The sequence below is a fragment of the Coenobita brevimanus genome, chromosome 24, assembly GCF_032717465.1.
Source record: "Coenobita brevimanus isolate Jiangsu-jjx chromosome 24, ASM3271746v2, whole genome shotgun sequence".
NCBI classification, from domain to species: domain Eukaryota; kingdom Metazoa; phylum Arthropoda; class Malacostraca; order Decapoda; family Coenobitidae; genus Coenobita; species Coenobita brevimanus.
Genome location: NC_136977.1, coordinates 58,762,867 through 58,785,175, shown reverse-complemented (window position 1 = coordinate 58,785,175; position 22,309 = coordinate 58,762,867). Strand labels below are relative to the sequence as shown.

At 42.6% G+C, this 22,309-nt stretch overlaps 1 protein-coding gene across 1 annotated transcript; it reads left to right on the top strand.

Annotated features, from left to right (window-relative positions):
* Positions 1 to 410: 410 nt before the first annotated feature.
* LOC145393451 (facilitated trehalose transporter Tret1-like) lies at positions 411 to 10,839 on the top strand. Its single transcript, XM_080267550.1, has 3 exons — positions 411 to 1,435; positions 5,379 to 5,452; positions 9,278 to 10,839. The coding sequence occupies exons 2-3, from the start codon at positions 5,396 to 5,398 to the stop codon at positions 10,676 to 10,678; spliced, it is 1,458 nt and encodes a 485-aa protein (XP_080123676.1). The 5' UTR covers positions 411 to 1,435; positions 5,379 to 5,395; the 3' UTR covers positions 10,679 to 10,839.
* Positions 10,840 to 22,309: the final 11,470 nt, after the last annotated feature.

Below are 22,309 nucleotides of genomic sequence, written 5' to 3'. Positions count from 1 at the left end.
TACCCGAGTGAACAAAATGGGCAAAAGGAGCCTCAAACCCTACGAGAAGCGGCGCCAAGACTTGGGCCAGATTCACTAATAAACTTCCATTTAATTCCCTCTCGTAAGTGATTTGTTTTGGTAGGAAAACAAGGGGAGGTGAGTGCAAAATCTTCCCACGTCTCTCTCGCTTCCGACAGAAGCAAATAGTGGCTATGAGTGGAAAATTTTGATGGTTATGTTTGTTTTAGCAGAAAGGAAAAGGAACAGAGGTTGCATAATCTCCTCCCTCCCTCTTCTTTTTGTTTCTTTCTACAAAAATAAATCTAAGTTAAGTTCCAAGATGGACCTGATCGTATGTTCGTGCATCTCAGCCCCAACCGAGCCAGGCGAGCCCGTCCCAGCAGGTCTTGGCAGCCCCGACGGTCAGTTCCGCGGCGGCCGTGCCTGGCGAAGGGTGTTCACAGCAAGGGCGAGGCTGTTGCGGTGCTCCTCCCTGGCCCCCACACCCCACACGGCACAGCACTGGCAGCAGGAGCGCCATGTGGTCATTCGTGTGGCACTGTGGGGTTTGACAAGGGACACGGCTGAGTATAGTGTAAAAGAAGTCTCAAGCAGTGTCCCTTTCAGCAGAAGCAAGCTGCACTGCTGATTATAGTGACGAAGTAACTGGATTGTCCCTCTGAACAGAATGCGGTGTATGTTTATCAGTAATCACTGCTGAGTATGGTGAAGTTTCAGGCAATGTCCCTCAACAGAATGCAAGCTACACTGCAGATTATGTTGAAGAAGGAAGTAAAGTGTCCCTTGTAACAACACAGAGTATGGGGATTAACAAAGGACACGCTTGAGTATGATGAACAAGAAATTCCAAGCAGTGTCCCTCTCAAAAGAAAGCAAGTTTTACTCCAAACCATTGTGAAGAAGCAGTACTAAACAAAAAGTCCCTTTCAACAGAATGCACTGTAGGATTTAAGAAGAGATACTCCACATTATGGTCAGGAATTATTTTCAAAGTGTTCCTTGCAACAGCAAGTGTTGTGGCGTTCAACAAGGGAACTGAAAATTATGGTGAAGATGCGGGTCCATTAAAAGTGTCTCACTCAACAGAAATTGCTACCGGATTGAAGAAGGGTCACATCAGATTATGGTGAAAATCGATTTCAAAGAGTGTCCTCAAAGGAAAGCAAGCAAAACTGAAGATTTTGGTGAAGACGTAGTTTCAAGCAAAATGTCCCTTACGTAAATCGGTAGTACTGTACATCATGCAGTAAACTGGAACAGTGAAGATGTTCATCGTGCTGTCTTGTGAAAATAATGCAATATTTTACTGATTCATGTAGAGAAGAGTCTGTGTGACACCTATAATGGTGCTTTTTATCGTACGTAATGCGAAGCACACGACCTTCAATTCAGCCAGGGAGTTTACGACTGCCCTCGACTGACGACACCAAAGGTTAGTGTCATAGGAACATTATGTTGCTGTTAAAAAAAAAGATATTAATATCACAAAGGCTATGGATAGCAGACGATTTTGGTGACCTAAGTGAAATTCTGGAGGCCAAAAGGTTAACGCTACGACAAAAGGAAACTCAGTCCTTGGAAGTCGCTGCGAAAACATAATTTTTTGCCGTGGATTAGGTGACACTGTACTGAGAATATGTCAGGAGTTAAACATTATTTAGAAATAAGTTAAGTTCAGATTACTTTACAAACATGCAGGGAAGCAACGTTATTCTACACACTTTTTAATACACAGGTGGATTTCCTGCCAACTCATGGCTAACTTCATACACCCCGGGAGCTTTCCCAATGGCGGATAAATTTCACTGATGCTGGTTAAAGTAAAATAGGATTGTACAGTAGATCAATCATCAGCCGAGATGTAGGCTTTAAAGCAACTATACCTCCTCTGATGAATATCTAACATCAGCATCATTTTAACATGGTGATTATCCCAAATATCAGACTCTGTGTGTGTGTGTGTGTGTGTGTGTGTGTGTGTGTGTGTGTGTGTGTGTGTGTGTGTGTGTGTGCGCGCGCCTCTCCTAAATGAGCATAATAGCTTCGCATTAACAAAAATAAAATAATAAAAAGGAAAACACACCATCTTCATGAAAGGCCCAGTAGGCAGTTCTAACCCCTCCACTACGAGCGTTTTCATCTGGTGACAGCAAATTATAAAAAGGCGTCATCGCAGTGAAGGGGTTTTGGAGAGGCAGTCCTTTAACTACGACAGATGTGTTTACTGTTTTAGTCTTGATGCGACCAGGCGACTCTGTCCAGCTTAGCACTGACCTTTCGTCGTCTAAGGGTTAAAAAAACAGATTTTTATAACTGTTCTGCTCTTTTACGACCAGATGTTTTTATTCAGGTTAGTTGCCGCTTGCTTTCTTGGGGTTCATTTTTCCCATAAGGTTTCTCTACGTCTTTCCCACACTCGTCAAAATTCATGGACCACAGCTACCGACAGACGACTTTATTAAGCTTTATGACTGGATTCTCGTCGTTTAGAGGCTACTTTTCCAACAAGGTATCTCCATGTAGTTTCCTACTCGTCCTTGTGCACCACACTCGTCAAGACTCATACACAGATGCGCCCCGGAAAACTGATCTAATCTATTATATACGTCAGAATGAAGGGTGCCTTGCATATATTTTCTTCATATGTTTGTTAAATTTAGTTCACCTGGTTCCCTCTAGCACAGAATAGAAATATAAAGTTTCATATCATTTACTTCTGTTTGGCTTAGGGACATCGTTGCCTGTTGGAATATACACTGGCTGTTGACATTCATAAAGCCAAATAAAAGCCTTGCCAACATACTGTAACTACTCGTGCACACCGCCCTACCATATTCTGGCGTCATCATCCTAACCTTCATTTCCACTCTCAGAAAATGGTGTAGATTTTAATATTACACACTATTGCGTGGACGCACAAATGCAAATACAGTAATACCATAAATAGCCCTGAAAAACTGTCTGCTTGGATGTATTTCATACTTACTATATTTAAGCTACAAAAAGAAAAGAAAAGAAAGAAAAGAAAAGATTTTGATATCCTATTACTCGTCTATCATAATTTATAGCCTTTCCTCTTTGTAGCCATTCCTTTTCCGACACCTTGCTTCGACAGGCTAATGGATATGTAATATTTATGACATTGTTTTCATGAACATTAAACTAGTGTCAGTTCTTTACATATGACAGTTATTGCAGTTTTACAGCCATTGAAAAGAAGAGTTCATTCCCGGACTATATTGCGCCACTGCAACTTTAAAATTTCCAGCTGCAAGATGAATCTTTATCCTTTTTGGATGAGAGTGAATAAACTTTTCTCTGGTTTTAACGCCGTATAAAGTCTACGTTTTTATTTGTTTTCTTTCTGCTTATATGCTTAACTGAAATCTGACAGGTGAAATTATTTTAAAATTTAAGTTTGTGCATTTACCAGGGACTTGACTGTATCTTAGCGAGGTAAATCAAGAACGATATAAAAGTGACATTGAAAGTGAGGGATGTGTCTGGTGGCTCCAGGATGATATGCAGTGTGGGAGTTGGCAGGGTGACGGCTGGGTGGGTGGGAAGGAAGAACGTGGGGTGAGATACTGAGAGGCTGAGTGGAGAGAGATGGTAGTGGATGGGGTGGTGGGAGGGTGGCATGGGTTATATGGGAAGGGGGTGGGACAGGGGAGTAGTGGGTGGAAGGGTAGGGAGCAGTGGTTGGATGGCAGAGGAGCAAGGACAGGGGTTGAGGTAGCAGGAGGGTGGGTGGAGAGGTAGTGACAGGGCATAGAACATAGTAAGGGTGAATGAAAGGACAGGTACAGCGAGTGGGAAGATGGAGGGATGTTGGCAGTGGGTAGAGCGTTGAGGGCCTTTTCATTTTGATCTTGTACTACTAGCAATTTTATTCAGCTTTGGAGAGACCCTTGTTATGAATGGGCTTAAAACAGATTCCATTTACATAGTTCTTACGATTACGTCTGTACCTTATTGCCACAAGATAATTTGCTCCTTAAGAAACTCTCGATATAACTCTTGATCTTCGGGGGGCGAGATATCTTCAGAGGTACGCGTATTTTTATCCTGATTAACGCAGAGCGATTTTACCAACCACTGGGAAACCTACAGAGATCTGAAGGTTGAGAAGCTATTTTTGTTTAAATGTGACACGTAAAGGTGAAGCGTGAAAGACGGAAGGGCTGATGGCGCGGGAGATGCAGCGAGGAGGTGAGAGAGGAATAGTAGAGAGGTTGACTGGAAATTCATACTGTGTAATGAATAAGGAGTGAACCAGCAAGTGAGTAAGTGGAGGAATAGGATAGAGCCTCGAACAATGAGATGGTGGACTGAAAGAAAGTTCACCTGATGAATTAAGAAGTGAAGGGTAATGCAGATGACAAAACAAACAGGTAGACTGGAGAACAGGACAATATGTTAAACAGTACATGGGTTTCTAGAGGGGTAGATTAGTGGGTGTAATGTAAGACTGTGGCGATGGGAGTGTAGTAGATGAGGTAGTGGATAGAAAAGTGGAGGGATAGCAGGAACAGAGAAAAGAAAGATGGAAAGACAGTGACACCTCGCAGCCTCTACCACCCCAGCCCTCTCAGCATGATCCACTTATAACCCATTCCCTCTCAGTAGAATCCAAATATTTACATCGTTAATCAAGCGGTCTATGAATGTGTTTAGTTTGTGGCCTTGTATAATGGGACATGAAGGAGCTGCAATCGCAATATTATTCAGAAGAGATAAAATAAATGCGTTTTGATAGTTCTTGAACCACTGGGCCTCTAGGGTTTCGTCATATTTTTTATTCTGTTTCTTTACCTTATACTTCTTATGTGTTTATGTACCAGTTTGTTTATCTTCTTATTTACATTTTAATTTAGTTTTTCTTTGCATTTATGTGTCAGTTTATATCTTTCTCCGTAAGTACCTTTGATTGTCTAATTTATTGCCATTATGTATCGTATCTCTTTTCTCAATCATTTTATCTGTTTATAATTCTGTTTTACTTGTTTCTGAGTGGGTTTATTTTTCATTTTTTTCCCTTTATTGCTGATTTTATGTTTAAATTCACTAGTTTGTTCATCTTCTTTTATTTTTTTTTATTGATCATCTTTCATATCTTTGCTTTTCTTTGGTATCATTTCTCTTTATCTTCTTTTACTGTCTCCTTTTTTTTATGTAGCTGTTCATGTATCGTTTTTCATTTATACTTTGCTCGTACGTATACTGTATTTTCCTTTTTTTGGTGTCCTTGTATCTGCATCTCTTGATCGGCTTGCTTTTAATTCCTTGCGTATTTGCATATCTATCTTTACTCTCTCTCTCTCTCTCTCTCTCTCTCTCTCTCATTATTAATCTCACATTCTCTTACTTTGCAGAGTGAATCGACCTCAAGATGGCGAGTTCGACCCTTAGCCTCATATACAGTAACAGGCCGCAGCGACTGACGCAGGTAAAAATAAAATACAATAGAGTAAAAATAATAAAATGGAAAAAATCATGCTCAGCTTACTGTTTATTATTATTATTATTATTATTATTATTATTATTACCATTACTACTACAACTGCTCTTACTGTTACTACTACTACTACTACTGTTACTATCATCATCATCATCATCATTATTATTATTATTATTATTATTATTAATATTATTATCATCATCATGATCATCATCATCATCATCATCATCATCATCATCATCATTACTCCTGCTACTACTACTGCTACTACTACTATTGCTACTACTACTACTACTACTACTATTGCTGCTGCTGCTGCTGCTGCTGCTGCTGCTACTACTACTACCACCACTACCACTACGACTCCTACTATTATATACTACTATTCTTATTACTACTACTGTTACTGTCATTATTATTATTATTATTATTATTATTATTATTATCATCATCATCATTATTTTTTACCTGCCGCTACGGTGATAATTTTTCAGGTCTCAGGTAAGCAGTGTTATATGTTGAAGCCTACAGGTGTACAGTAGCACATTCCCAGCTTAGACCTCTGACCCAAACAAGATTATGTGTGTACTGCGAGGCTCGTACGTCAGGATCGGCCGAGATAACTGCTATTAACACTCTAAGCACTCGCTGACCCCAGCTAAAAATAAAGGAAGTTGAAAAAATGTTCGTTCCATTGCCGCTCTACTTTCTATATCCTCTGAACCTGTTTGGCTGGGTAAAAAAAAAGAAAGAAAAAAATGTGGAGATGTTCTCGTGAGAGAGAGAGAGAGAGAGAGAGAGAGAGAGAGAGAGAGAGAGAATGCCAGCTACGTCACTTAATCCAACACTCCCGCAGCCAAGAGGTAGCGATGGGAGGAGTCACACTGCCTACCTTATCGCTGTCTATTATCGCTACCATCTCTTTAGCCTCTTCAAACTGGTGACGTCATTATCAGTTAACTCTCGCTATCTTCACACGTTCTTAGTTATCTCATGTAAGACGTCTCGTGCTGAAGAGGTTAACGAAAGCTGCAATCTAACTTCACCATTTCGAAAAATAACTCCTCAACCACTAACCTCTTCATTCTAAAAATCTCTCCAAAGCCAGATAAAATCGTCTGTTACTAGCAAGAATATATTAAGTTTTTCTCGGTACTACTGGGGTTAAGTTATACAGTCGATTTTCGTTTTAGTAATGGTATGTAATTCAGTTAAAATATAGTCACAGTTAGTGTTATTCCTTTGAGCATAAAAAGAAACTATTGGTCATTCTTATTACACAAAGCCATTGATTCACGTATTCTGCATAAACATACCTACTCTGCTTGTATAAAAAAAAAACGTGGTGGTTAGTAAAAGAAGAGAAAACGAAAGTGAAAGAAAGAACGAAAAAATGAATGAAAGACGTAAAGTTTATTCACCAGCCACTGATAAGAATGCAGATTTTGAACAGTGAAGAGCCAGTGGGGTTCATTTCGTTAGACCCTGTGAACCACTGACAGAATCCAGAGCTGTCTTAAACACTCACTTTTTTTCTTTCCAATACTCGTTATTACTCCACTGTGACCATGATGACTAATAGACACACTCTTCTCTACGTTTCCGTGTTTTTGATTCGTTCCAGCTACCGACAGAGGATATAATTTAGAAAAGGAGAGTACCCTATCAAAGACAGAGCTTATGAAGGCTCTATATAACCCCTCCAGCTATAAAAGTCTGTCTTAAGCTGAATAAAATCGTCTGGTGAAGGCAGGAATAAAGCCTAAATGGCGTCCCCAGGCTGAAATGGTTGAATAAGGGGTTTCATAATACTGTCATAAGGATGTGGATTCCTCTTAAGGCAAGCCCGTTGTCTAATGATATCGTAGAGCAGATGTGGCAGTGGCAGGGAGCATAATGAGTCCTTGATCCTGACCAGTGACTGCATAGTGTGTTGGTGTGTTGTGTTTCCTTCCCTACACTGCCCCACCTGGCTACCATCACCAGCAGGGGTCTTGTTGATCCATCTGGCCAGACTATTTCGTCTTAGCTAGTTTAGAGTCACGATTACGTTTATGTTATTCTTGTTATGTTGCTGTGCTATTCTTGCGATTCTCCTGTGTTGTGTTTCGTCTCCATCACTGATCCAGCTGGCTAGTATCACAAAACGGTCTCCTGTTGCTGGCTAATCTGTTTCTTCGCCTTAGCTACTTCACGATTACAGTGACGTCTTTTTGTATTTCTCTTCCTACGTTGCTGTGTTGCGCTCCCTACACTGCCCCAGCTGGCTACCATCACAAAGTCCTTGCTCACCATCCCTCTAGCTGGTCTACTTCGTCTTAGCTGGTTCACGGTTTATCCTCCTGAAGCCAAGGACGTCTTATCGATTACGGTATTGCTCTCCGGAAAAATTTATTCAGTTTATGAGAGACGGACTGGAAGGGTTAGATATAGAATTTAACAGCCTGTCTGTCAAGCTGTCTACCTATCTATCTGTCATTGTAATTCTTCTTCATGTGTCTTCTCCTCAAGTAGATTATCGTTTCCTATGCAAACCAATCTTGGAGTCATATACGGCATACTTCACTGGGAGACATACGATACACCATACCGCATAGCCAGCAGACACAGGACAGCAATACACCCTCGCACTAGTAAACAACAGCCCTGTTATAGCCCAGTGTAGGGGCGTCACAGTCAACATCTCCCGTTATCTCCTCACATCATTCCCACACACACGTCATAAACAATTACAAATCATTCCGAAGATGCAGTTGAGCTGGCACGACGTCTCTCGCTGGATAGACATAACACATAATTACAAGCGAGGGAATAAACAGCGTCTTAAGACAAAACACGAAAGAATGTCCACTTAAATCACGGGAACAGTTTCACCAAAATATAAACAGTTTCAGTCTAAATATACAGTAACACCCATTAGCCCATTAACCTCTACAGAGATATGTCCTAACGTGTCTACAGTCGACTGGCGGTAGTAAGATTAAGATAAATTTAGATGTCATATAGTGATGGAGTTAACGTTAGACATTGGCCCCTATTCTCGTAGGCAAAGGAGGCTCCCTAGCATCTCTTCCTTTACGATTTATTTTCCAAGCTATCTATTAACATTCCCCATTTTTTGCTTCTTATATAGTTTTAATATCGTCGTAGATTACATGAATAACGCACAGGAGTATAGTAACGAAGCAGAATCGTCAATAAACCGGTAATAAAGAGGTGTTAGTAAGCTTCCTACCCGCACGAGAATATCACCCTTTATCTTAGAACTGAAATAATCCACTTATTAACATAAGTGATAATTGCCTCAAATACTCAGATTACTTTAAAAGCTAATTAAATTTCCTCGAGCTTAGGCATCGTAAGTCCTATCTTCTCTTCTGCTTCTTTTTCCACGGTCTGTAGGAAAATAGATTCGTGGTCGGGACAACTTTAGTATTCTGTTCCAGCTGTTAGGCGAATGTAGTCAGCTGAGTGAGTCATAGAAGCCTGACTCTTGATTCTGTCATCATTAATCCTCTAATGGTCTGGACGGTCTCAGTATTTTATTCAAACAAACGCCAGGCACTTTCAGTCAACCGATATTGAGTCGTAGCAGCCAGAAGAATTAAAGACAGTCACTTTGAAGCTGCAGATTTATGCTTACGGAATTAATCTTGTTTAATTTTTAACAAGGAGAAGACTAGTTCTTACGTTTTCTTGTACATTTTAAACCTACTTGATTGTTAATTATACGAGTGTAAGAGGTACAGTCATAATCAAAATCTGAATATATAATGATGTCACTAATGTATTCCTTTCGTCTTACTTCCTCAGGTTGTTGCGACCTTGATCGTGGCGCTGGGGCCTTTGGCGACGGGCCTGGGCAAAGGTTACTCCTCGCCCGCCCTCGCCTCCATGCAGCTTCCTCCTCCCGTCAACAGCACACAGTCTAACGACTTCACAATCACGCCTGAGCAGGGGTCATGGATAGCATCTCTGTCTCTCCTGGGTGCCTTTTTCGGTGGCATCCCTGGCGGTCTGGCTATGAGGTTGGGCAGGAAAAGTGTGCTGGCCGTGGTAGCATTGCCCTTTGCGCTATCATGGCTGCTGACAGTGTTTGCTTCCAGTGTTTACATGGTATACGCGTCCTCCTTCATCTGTGGCATCTGTTCAGCTGTGGTGTCTCTCGTCACGCCCGTCTACATCAGCGAGATCGCACACCCGGAGATTCGTGGTTGCCTGTGCTCCGTGGCCAAATTAACAGCAAACGTGGGCATGCTGATGTCCTTCCTGCTGGGGGTGTACCTGGACTGGCGGCAGCTGGCTATGGTGGCATCCATCGCCCCTGCATTGCTTTTCCTGGCTTTGATGCTTATACCAGAGACTCCCAGTTACCTATTGTACCGGGGCCGGGACGAGGACGCTGCCACATCTCTGTCCTGGCTGCGAGGAGGCCTGGATATTACACAAGAGTTGGACACCATGAAGGCCAACATTGAGTCCATGCGGGAAGAGGCTGAGGTAACTTGCTATAGGGAGTGGCGTCGTGACTTAGTCAAGCCAGTTCTCATCACATGCGGCCTCATGGTTTTCCAGAAGTTCAGTGGAGCCAACGCATTCAATTTCTATGCTGTACCCATCTTGACAGAAGCTTTCGTTGGCATCAACCCTTACAGTGCGGCGGTGGTGGTTGGACTCTTGCAGATCTTGGCTGGAATGGTATCTTCAGTTCTAATCGACACCGCAGGCCGCCTCCCGCTGCTGATTGTATCGAACCTCCTGATGTCCACAGCGCTGGCTGGCTTTGGCACCTTCCTATACGTCACCGGCAGCAACGGTGTGGACGCAGGACCTGGCCTGGACTGGATTCCTCTCACCTGTGCACTGATATTCCAGGTAGCTTTCGCACTAGGCATCTCTCCCATCTCGTGGATCTACATCGGTGAACTATTCCCCCTGAAACATCGAGGCCTGGGAGCCATCGCTAACTCCGTCAGCTACGCCTGCTCCTTCGCCAGCGTGAAGACCTTTGTGGACTTCCAGCTGCTACTGGGTCTTTATGGGGCGTTTTGGCTTTATGCAGGCATTTCTCTCATCGGTCTGGTCTTTACTGTGTCTATGGTTCCGGAGACTAAAGGTCGCGGTTTGCAAGAAATGCAGAAAAAATTCCCCTCACAAGAGAAGTATACTCCTATATACAACGAACAGGGTACACAGAACAAGTTGATACCGTGATCTCATACTAGGGTTGTGAGCGAGGTAGTGTGATGACCAGACACTGAAGTGGAGATGAACTCCCTGTGCGAAAAGTTTGCACCTGATCATGTGTACTTTTTTCACCGCTGTGTGCATGTGTACGTAGTGTGTATGTGTGCTGTGTGGGACTGGAGGACGCACGTGTGTCAGAACTGATAACGATTTCTGTGTAATGTCCTCACATGTCCTATTAATAGATATCAAAAGTGTTCATACCTCCTGTAAAATATAAATTCCTTTTTTGAAGTTGGATGTAGCAAATACCGGTATATCTCTTGTAGGATCCATGTAAATAATGTACAAATCTCTGAGTACCAATGATGTGTAAGATAATTATAATTTATTAGAGAAGGCATTGAGTTTGTACATAAAAAATCTTTTCTATATTTCTCTAATACCTTTGTATGAATAATTACCGTAACGATAAAATAACATGTGAAAAACTTTGTAGATTGTGTTTAATTGTGCCCTCATGGGAAGTATATTATAAACTCAAAATTTGGAATAATACTTTTAGATGTAATTTCCAAAACTAGTTGATTATATTTTTATTCCATACTGAAGGGGAAAAAATTGTGCGAAATATGTACTGTTTTTGTTGTTTCACTTACACACACACACACACACACACACACACACACACACACACACACACACACACAATTTAATTTTCTCCAACAAGTCAAGGGGATGAAATATAGTACTGCAGTGTAGATAGCAAGTGACACTGACTTGAATGTGGGACAGAGAGGCAACAAGAACTAAAGATAGACATGGCAGAGACTGACAATGAAAAACTAGCGAACATGAAAGCATACAAGCCCACAGCACCATCACCCTCTACACCCACACCCACATTCGAGCTCAACACCCACAACCTCCTCCATCACATCACCCACACTCCCCACCCATTCCCTCACCGACAAGCTCCACCACAACACACACACTTAGTATCTATAACCTTCACCCGCAACACCCAAGCCCCACAACCCCACACACTCCACCCACACTCTCATCAACACTCGCCCTCACACTCACTACACCCGCATCAACACCCTCACACACTCACTGCACCCACATCAACATCCTCACCCTCACACACTCGCTACATCCACATCAACACCCACAATTTACCCCGTTTTTTTACACTCTTAAGTCACGCCGTGTCATATGGCTGAGGTCTTTATAAGGATGTTTAAGTATAATTGGCATTTATTATTTAATTGTGGCCCTTGTTCATCGTGGAGAATAAACATTAGTGAATGGACGCGGTGCAGAGCCAACAAGATTATCCCCAGTAACACGGAGGACGAGGCACTTTATTGGGGAAACTTAAGAAAGCGGTGTGTGTGTGTAGTGGAAGTGTCGTGTGAGGAGGGTTGGCATTAAAGAAGGGAGGTATGGATGACGAATTTGTGAGGGGATGCTGAATAAACCCGCGTAGAAATGGGACTATTAAAATTATTAAATGGAAAGGCTCAGGGGAAAAGAGTGAAAATATGGTGGGCTTAAAGGATGAACAACCCAAAGAAAGAAATGAGGATTGCGGAGTGTGATGAGGGACAGGCAGACATCAGACAACAACAGCTCAGTGTGTCGCCCCTGCACGCGTTGCATATGTTGCTTTTTACTGCCGTTCCCACACACACGCTTATTTGTGCAGCCTTATCGTGTGGAATCTATTGGGTTTGAGAATCGCCACACACGCTGCAACAGTTCCCTTTGATACTGTATGGGTTTGATGGCTAAGAATTTAATCAAAATTTTCATGATTTATAAAGATGAATGTTGCAAAATACATACCGGTACACTACTTAACATTTCCCTTTAACATTACAGAATAATACTGTACATGATAGTCATGATATATGGTACAATGATGAAACTCCATTCTCACTATTTCATACAATTATAGTCACACAAATTAAATAATCTTCTACAGCGGTGGCTCAATCGGTAGAGAGGTGGCCTGCAGTCCCAGCGGACCCAGGTTCGAATCCCGGCTGGGGCAGGGAACAGTTTAAGGATTTGAATTTCATTAAAATCAGGCTTTACTGATCTACCAGAAGACCCGCCGACATGTCTTAAAAATACCCCCGCTAATACCAATACACCAGTTCTGTATGAGACAGCCCTAGCTTGTATTCAATATGGACGGTGGGTGTTAGCGCCGAAGTGGTGACATGTAGAGGTGTATGGTATGTACAGTAGGGGGACTGCTGGACCTTGATAGCAGGCTGTGAAGCCTATGCCCAGAGTCGGACAAAAAAAAAAAAAAAAAAAAAAGCTGCACACGTAAATGTAATGTATGCAACGCAATTAACATACATTAAAAAGACAGTATAATACAATTACAATGAACAATACCTAAAATCTGAATACAAAAACTGAATGAAGTATGGCGAGAGGTGAGCCAGTAGTGCAGAGATCCAAGCAGCACAGTCGTTCCAGCGAGTGAAACCATCTGGCGGAGGCAGTCTGGCTGAAGAAGGTAAGGTCTCACTGGGAGGTGGAAACGGTATTGCTTCATAAACACACAGCGAGAGAGAGAGAGAGAGGAATGGTGAGTGAGAGTATCTGTGGTTAGACTGCCAATTTGTTTAGATTATTTTATCAGATATCTTCCGTCGAAATAAATAAAAAACACTCTTTCTCTTACGTATAATTATAAAGAAGCAATCAAGCAAGCAAGAAGGCAATAATCTGCAATAAAACGCAGCGTGATTAGAGACATAATGCGGAAGGACGCAAAAGTACCATCTCAATCTGTTAACGAAACAATCAAACAAGCAAGAAAGCAGGCAATAATCAGCACTAAAACGCAGCATAATTTGAGACATATTGTGGAGGGAGGAGAAAGTACCATCTCATTCCTGACAGGTGACTGGACCAAGAATCGACCAATCATCAGACAGGATGCGGAGGCAAGACGGCCCATCCATCCATCAGGGCGAATTTGTTGTGGCAAGTGACGCGTGTGAAGTGAGGCGGCGGTGGAATGTGAAAGAACTGTTTATTTTCTTACCATTAGCTCCTCCGAGGCTGATTATTGTGCATTCCGTCTTCACTACATCAGTTTGGAGGTTAGTGTTGACTGCCATGTTTGGGAATGTCGAAGGATCATACAAAAATTGTTCGTGGAATGTTTACATGTTCAGCAAGGTGGCGTGGCGGCTCAGCTGATCTTGGAGCAGGGACGGAGGGTAGGAAGATGAGGCGGTGCACTAGAGCTGCATTCTTGGTGATGGATGATGTTTACGGTGATTCAGTTGTTTAGATATCATTGTTTGGGGGAAAAAAATAAGCAGCCCTAACACCATCTTCACAAAGTTCATAATTTACGCCAGTGATGCCTTTGTTAGGTACTGTGTTAGGGAAAATGAACGATATTTGCACCATCTTAAAATGCGGTGATTCAGCGTCATGCGTAAGTAATATTAGCATCCTATGGTTAGTTTGTGTTCTCGTACAACCATTTGTCTATTAGCACCTTTGTGTGTGTGTGTGTGTGTGTGTATGTGTGTGTGTGTTTTCTGACCATAGCAGACTGCCAGTTCCGAGTTATCGTACTTGACAACCGAACCCAATCTAGCATAACCAAACCAAACCAAATCAAACTCAAGCAGTGCTAACGTGAACTGAGTTGCAAAATGCCACAGCGAGTGGTTTACCTGCCGCTTTGAACCCGTCGCGACTAACACATTTGGACTCGAATCCATGGCTGAGTAAGAAGATATTCAGAGAGCGATTTACCTGCTGCTTCGACCCAAACTGACGCTTGAATATTCGTCTGAGTAGGAACTGGTAAGATGTACTATATACACATCATCTCGAGCTGCCTTGATATTATAAACCTTTTTACTTTTATGGTCATGTAACACTTGAGTAACTTTCTGGTTATGTGGATGTGCCCAGAAATAATGGCAATACATTGACTAATGGCTCTTTTAATGGCAAGTAGAAAATGTTGTAAATTAGAAAAAGAAGGAGAGCATAGGAAGTTTGTCACTGCAGCTTCCATGATGCACTAAGGTAAGGTCGTGGAACCTAACTTAACGCCATTTATTTCAATTATGTTGTAAAGGAAAATTAGCCATATACAGTCGCTCAAAAAGTATCATTCAGGACAGGTTCGATGATTTCCCATAGGCTATGGTGTTGTTTAGTATTTATCATTTTTATCTGTCGGTCTATCCACTGTATACCGTATGTATGTATGTCGTGCATAAACATGAAAAATATACTTATTAAACGCTACCAGTACTTATAACCTGGTGAAAGACGTGTAATCCAAGACAAACTGGTAGTGGCTGGTGTTCTTTACGGCTCAGGAACAAGAATAATAAACTTGAGGAACGTGACACCCTCTTTGCGGCCGCTGCTCCTCCCGCTGGCCCACACAGTGCAGCAAAAAACCCTGCGAGCAGCTAAATGGTGTTTGAGTGTATGGGGCAACCCGAGCCTTCCCTGTTTACAGAGCGGGTGGCATCGGTAACCCTAGTAGTTCACTATGACGCTTCAGTACCACACATCCTCACTCACCTCTCCACACCCTCTTGCATCTCCACTTAATTACTCGCCTCTCTACCCTCTAGTACCTTATACACACTCTCCATCCTCTCTCTGTTGTCGCATTCTCGCTCTACATATCTTCATCACATTTTTCACTTGATACTCTCGTCTTTCTCAACACACCCTCAGTTTTCACCCTAGCTGCTCTCTTCTACACACATCCCTCACTCACTTCCATTCCCCATCCACCCTTCCCACCTCCACATAGCGTCCATTGCCCCCGCGTTTCTCCACACACCCTCATTCACTTCTCGCCCCCGCGTTTCTCCACTCACCCTCATTCACTTCTCTCCCCCGCGTTTCTCCACTCACCCTCATTCACTTCTCCATCTCTATATCTCTTCTTCCCTTTTTAATTCTCCTTTACCCTTCTTTGCATCTTCATGGCCATTTTTCCCCTACCCTCTCATACAGCCTACACCCTCCCTGACGTCAGGAGTTTTTCTTCCATCCTTCTCTCTCCCTTCTTGTATAATTTCTTTGTCCCTCACATCTCTGTAAGTCCTTCCTTACGCTCCCGTACATGCTTCCTCACAACAACAACCCTCATTCTTCCATCGTCCCTTTCCCGTATACCTATCCTCACATGACAGGCGCTCTATCTGTCATTCTTTCCTGCATACACATCCTCACATCACAAACCATTCTTACCCTCATCCTCTGCCATACACCCTTCATCACCGTATTTCATCTTCCTTTCACGTTCATTTCCTTTTCGTCCCTGTTTACCATTCTCATCTGCTCCTACATACAGTATTTTACACATCACCAGACTCCCGCTTTTTTCATTATTCTTTCCCATATATTCATCATACCTTAATTACTCCTCTCGCTCTCTCTCTCTCTCTCTTTCTCTCTCTCTCTCTCTCTCTCTCTCTCTCTCACACACACACACACACACACACACACACACACACACACACACACACACACACACACACACACACACACACACACACACACACACACACACACACACATATACCCATCCTCACATCGCCAGCCATTCTTCCCCTGCTCCCCTACCATACACCCTTCATCACCCCGCATACGCCACCCAGTCCCACCCTCTTCTCACAACTCTCTCGCATTTCAGGAGACCCAAAACTCACTAAATATCATTGGGGCCATTTTTCTCTGGTATCTAAGATCTGTTTGTAAGAAGTATAAAAGTCGGGAGAAAATGTGGGCTATCCTTGTGCTTGCTAAGAGAAAAAAAAAAATAGTTATGACAGAAAAAAAATCGTAAGTTTATATGTAAATTCGCCACTATGCCCGAAAAACAAATTAACGTATTATAAGTTTCTTCTCGAGAGCAAGATTTATTTTTCTGAGGTGAACAAAAGACATAGGAAGATTTTGCATTGTCTCCATTGTCTTTCCTATAGAAATAAGTCTTTGTTTCGGTGAAGAATCATTGATCGTAAGGATTTGTGACTGAGCGCATAGGACTGATATTCGCAAAATGACTGAAGATACATTTCCAAGTAACTAAGATATTTTGGCAGGGAGTCTACGGAACGAGAGAAGATTCAGGACTCTGTGATCTTTGTTCCTTTTGCAAAAAACACCTTAGTTACGACAGGGTAGGAATCTTAGTTCGACTACACAGTAAATCAACGCTCAACCTTCTCAAGTTTCTTCCCTCACAACTCTAGCAACCTCTTCTGTCCACCTCCCTCCTCCAAGCATTCTTCCTAGCATCTCCTAGCTAACCAGTAGCATTTTTATTCACATGACCCGTTTTTTTTCCTCTTTCCTCCCTCCTCTTCCAAGCATTCTTCCTATCATCACTACCCAGCCAATAGTATTTATATTCCGGTTCTCATTTTTCTTGTCTCCTTTGTCCTCCTTCTTGTAAGCATCCTTCATACCATCTCTCCTAGCCACCCTACAGTATTTCCATTCTCATTTCTCTTGTTTCATCTCTCCTCCTCCCCTTTCTAAACATTCTTTTAAGCATCTCTCTTAGCCAGCCCACAGATTTCTATTCTCATTACCATTTTTGCTTCCTCTGTCCCTCTCCCTCTTCCACACATTCTTCCTAGCATCTCAACTTGCTAACCTACAGTAGTTGTTCTTATTACCCATTTCTGTCTTCATATGTTGTTCTTCTTTATGCACTTGTTATTCCCCGATTGCTTGCTACTTCACTGACGCGTTCTTGACACAGTTCAGAGTATCAATCCCTTCGCTACAGATCACCTTAATTGTGTAAAATCGATTAGTGGCGGCAATAAATGAAGAAACTGTAATAAAGGAATGGATAAAAACGCTTAAGGGTGCCGAGAATTGAATAAAGAAAAACATAGACGGTAGGAATGTAGAGAGACTGCGTGAGATCCCATCAGTACGAAAGCTTCCCTCTAAACCAAGTATGATTGTCCACTAGTAGCAATAAAAATAGTTAACACAACGTTGTACTAAAGGTATTTGTATTGCAAGGACATCCATGCATTATCCGAAGCACTTAATTCTGCTTCTTTTCTAGCCCTGACCGTCTTAATTCCCTGCGACACTAGCGCTGTATAATTAATTTGAGACACACGATGCTGGCAAGAGCTTTACAGTACTGCTTTTTGCCCTGTTATTTGCGAGAACCCGTCACAGTATTGAGCACTGGGACTCAATTTTCGTCTGCTCTGCTTGGTAATAATAATAATAATAATAATAATAATAATAATAGGTACTGTACTCAGGTTTCTTTACAGAGAGCCTTAGTTCATCCTTCAGCTTCCCGGTATAGGCTAATTGTGGAAAATATGATCTTGGCCTGATGGGTGTTGGTTCAGTATCTTGTCTCACTGCTGTTATATATATATTTATTTATATATTTGGTTATTTCATTTTTTATTCTTTTAGTAAATCCATGCTACCTCCAGACGGTTATATTCAGCTTAGAGAAATAGCTGTGTTTTTGAAGGGGTAGAACAGCCTCTCTTAGACAGTATTTTAGAGGACGGTGTTTCCCTCAGATAATATAAAATCATCTCGCTGTATCTTATATGAAAAAATAAGTCACTGAATAATGTTTAATCCAAATAGGCCCAGATCCTGTCAGAACAAATGCATCCCACTGGTAAATGGAAGGATAATAAGACCTTTGTGACGTACCGCTATCACATCTTACGACTGTTATTATTCAGTAACTATGCCACCTTTGTACCCGTGCTGGCTCAGTTTTTCTCCTTACACACCTTTACTCAAAAACTGCTCTCGGGTTCCGTGCGAGAGTGGAAAATTAACGTCGAAATTAGGGCAAAAATCTTGAGTAAACAAATTAAAAACGTCACCTCCTTCCTATACACCCCGACGCATCCGGTAGCCTTAATGAGGGTTATTATCTCCCAGGCAGTGGCTAATGACCCCCTGTCCCCAGTAATGAAATAATTTAAGACTTGCCGGCGAGAAATTCCGATTAAACAACGCCACAAGAGCTGGTCCCGTGAGCTTTAGACCTTTCAACCCGAGGACTTTATTTATTCCTGCCGAGCTCTCAAACTGGTGCTAGAGAGGGACTCCTTCACGTGGTGGCACCGAGTTGACTGGGCGACTCCATTGCTCTGTTATAAAAACGTTCCTCAGCTCCCTCCCAATCGCCTGAAAAAGAGGATGTTGGCCTGCAGAACAGCAGCTTCAGCCTTCAGTCCACTGGGTTCACATTTCAGACGAATCTTGGGTTATAACTTCTACATACTACTACTACTACTACTACTACTACTACAGCGCAGTGGTGACTTTTCATTAATTCTTTTAATACAAGGGCTCTCGTACTCTGAATAAAATCGTCTAGAAACAGCAGGGTTAAAAGAATTCATGTTTATAAATATTCCAGTATTCTTTTTTTCACTTTTGTATACTTTGAGATGGAAGAGGAAAATAAAGAGGAAAAAGCAGGAAGGAAGGAAAAAGCGGAAGTACTTTGTCACACCTACGATGTTAATTAGGATCACGTCACCTGGAACACACCACGCCCTTTTTAGCCCCTTCAGTACGAGACGTGACCTTAGCTACATTCGGTCCACTGACGGTATCAAGAACAAAGTTTAATAGTAATTATAGCCCTTAGGTTCATCGGAAGGTTAAACCCGGTGAACTGCAGGCTGATAAGTTGTCCTTCCCCAGTAGTCCACCATCTTCCTCTGGGGGGATAGGGATGGAGTCAAGGGATGTTTGTTTAACCAGGCAGCTCCATCACCCAGTTATATCGGTGCCACTACATGAAGGCATCCCTCTTCATTACCCGAATATAGTGAGAAATGTATGTCTCGTAACTGAAGGACTTGGAGGAGAACTTTTTTTTTCTTTTTAAACTTCACTAGGAAAGGTGTTCTTAAGTGTGTAAATTCACCTGATAGTAGCAATGTAAAAAAAAAAAACAACATTGAGCGTTGGAAATATCTGTAGCATTGTGGTTTATTTTTCTTTGCTTATTTATTTATTTGCACATTTATATATGTATTTTTAATATGAGGCCTATATCCGCCCCTAGCAGGTCGAAGGCTCAATCCTCCACTGAGTAAAATCGTTAGGAGATGAGAAAAAAATCACACACACACACACACACACACACACACACACACACAAACACACACGTCCTCGAACGGAATGGGTTAAGCTCTTCTCTGCGTTTCCCTCGCACCCATTTTCATCCACGTATCTTTCACCCGAGTTTGCGTTTTGTTGTGTTTGTTGGTGTGAGGTTCCTGGTGTGGCCTCCCGTGATGAGTGGAGTGCCAAGGGGTCCCGGGGATGCCAGGGGGGTGTCAGGGAGTGCCAGGGGATGCCACCAGGGTCTCTTGTTTACAGTAGGATGGCACCAGAAACACGACCAGGCCATAAGTCTCTCATGATGTCCTCCACCTTACACGACTGCCTCTTTATTCTCTCTCTCTCTCTCTCTCTCTCTCTCTCTCTCTCTCTCGTGGCCTGGTTTTTTTCAGCTCTAAACGTCCTCCCTTTATCTCTGCCCTGGAGAGGCTGAAATTATTACGAACGGTGGAAGAGAAAAAAAAAAATCAGAATAAAAAATAAAAGACGCAGGAAAATCATTACTACTTTGTGAAGTTTAAAAGAAAAATCCATAATCTCTCCAGTACATGAAAATAGGGGGATAATTATCGAACTTTTCTGGACGATGACCTTTTTTTTTTTTTAGCCTTTTTTCTTGATTCCACCGGAGGAAAACTCATAGTGAAAGAGTTAATGACGGCATCTATCCCCTTCACCACGAGAGGTTATTTTTAAGCTGAACGAAGCAGTTTTGCAATAACAACAGTGGGATGGAAAAACAACATTACATTTCTGGTTGGGTTGGTTCAAGACAAAGGAGACGAGGTGGGACAGTGGTGCGTTCGACCATTGGCATTATCAGCACCGTTATTAGAGCACATCACGGGGCACATAACAGTAGCCATAACCCTTTTCCACCCTTGGCACTCATCTCTTTGTGTATATACTGATCTTAGCCACGATCCACACTCGAGAGAACACTTCCCCCAAATTACTGTTATCTCTGCTCCACCATTTACCGTGAGAGGGTCGTGGCGGAGAGGTTATGTGTGGGTGGGTGGTCGGGGAGGTGGGAGGCGTTTTGGAGGTGTAGAGGGGAGGGGGGAGGGGGCGTGTGAGTGAGGGGGCAGGGGGGAGGGGGCGTGTGAGTGAGGGGGCAGGGGTGAGGGGGCTTGTGGTGAGGTGGGAGCCACTTGTAATGTTTGGTTGTGTAAGGAGCCGCGAGAACTTTGTGTATTTTAAGGCCTTGTGTGAAATTTATGGGACAGAAATGCTCCATGGTCTGAGCCAGCCTGGCGGTGTGAGGATGAGCCTTTTTTTTTTTTTAATTTTTTTTTATTTTTTTTTTACCCTTTCACTGAGATGTCGCCATTTTATATTCGTGCTATCGCCAATCTGTATTTTGATTTTCCTATAGCTATGACACCTCAGCCTTTTTGTAGAAAGCCAGGTGACTGGAACAAGTTATGGCGTAAGAAGAAAAAACTTTTAACTTAGATTAAATACCCATAATGGTTTTGTAGACAAATATGTGTGTGCATGGAAAAAAAAAAAAAAGTCACGGTATCACTAAAAACACGACAAATGTCAAAATGCCGAACAGGACTGATTTATTTCCTTCCATGGTCCCATCTCAGATCCTCGTGAACGGCAGCCTACTATGCGGAGAGGCAAGCTTGCATTTTATTTTGTTTTGCTGAGATCTGAGGCAGCTAAAAATATATGTACTTGCATATTTTTTTACTTATTTCTGGCGCTCACATTTATTCTGAGAGGTTCTAGGATCAATTCAGGTATATCGCCGTCAATTGAGCAAGAAAGATCGCCGAGATGGAAGACTGAGGCTGGTTAGAGCATCAGGGAGGGTGCTCCTGAGTGCTGAGGTGTGTGTGTGTGTGTGTGTGTGTGTGTGTGTGTGTGTGTGAATCAGCAATATATTTACAAATACATAAATCCCTGGGCATGTAAGCGAACTGGGTGGGTGTTGGTGGGTGATGGAGTGGTGAGAATGACGGACACAACAGCGGGGCGTTGACTGAGGGTCTCTTGGGGCCTCCTGACGGGTTTGTTGTGACATGATCTGACGCCTCAGGGACTCAGGGAGCTGCTGGGGTGAGGGAGTAGAGAAGGACGAGAGCCTGACGCACTGTACACACTCCACTACATCTGGCAAACTCCTTTATCCCTCACCATGTATCAGTTTTTATTTTTTTTTATTTTTTTGCTCCCATTGTTAAGGACCTGTAAATCATCTTAAGCAGAACTGTAGCTGCTGATCTAAGTGCATGGGCAGAACACACACACACACACACACACACACACACACACACACACACACACACACACACACACACACACACACACACACACACACACACACACACACACACACACACACACACACACACACACACACACACGCACACACACACACACACACACACACACACACACACACACACACACACACACACACACACACACACACACACACACACACACACACACACACACACACACACACAC

Excerpts from the sequence above, each read along its gene's own strand:
- LOC145393451 (XM_080267550.1), top strand. The coding sequence starts at position 5,396 with ATGGCGAGTTCGACCCTTAGCCTCATATACAGTAACAGGCCGCAGCGA. Across the intron at positions 5,453-9,277 it reads GGCCGCAGCGACTGACGCAG|GTTGTTGCGACCTTGATCGT; the intron begins GTAAAAATAAAA and ends TTACTTCCTCAG.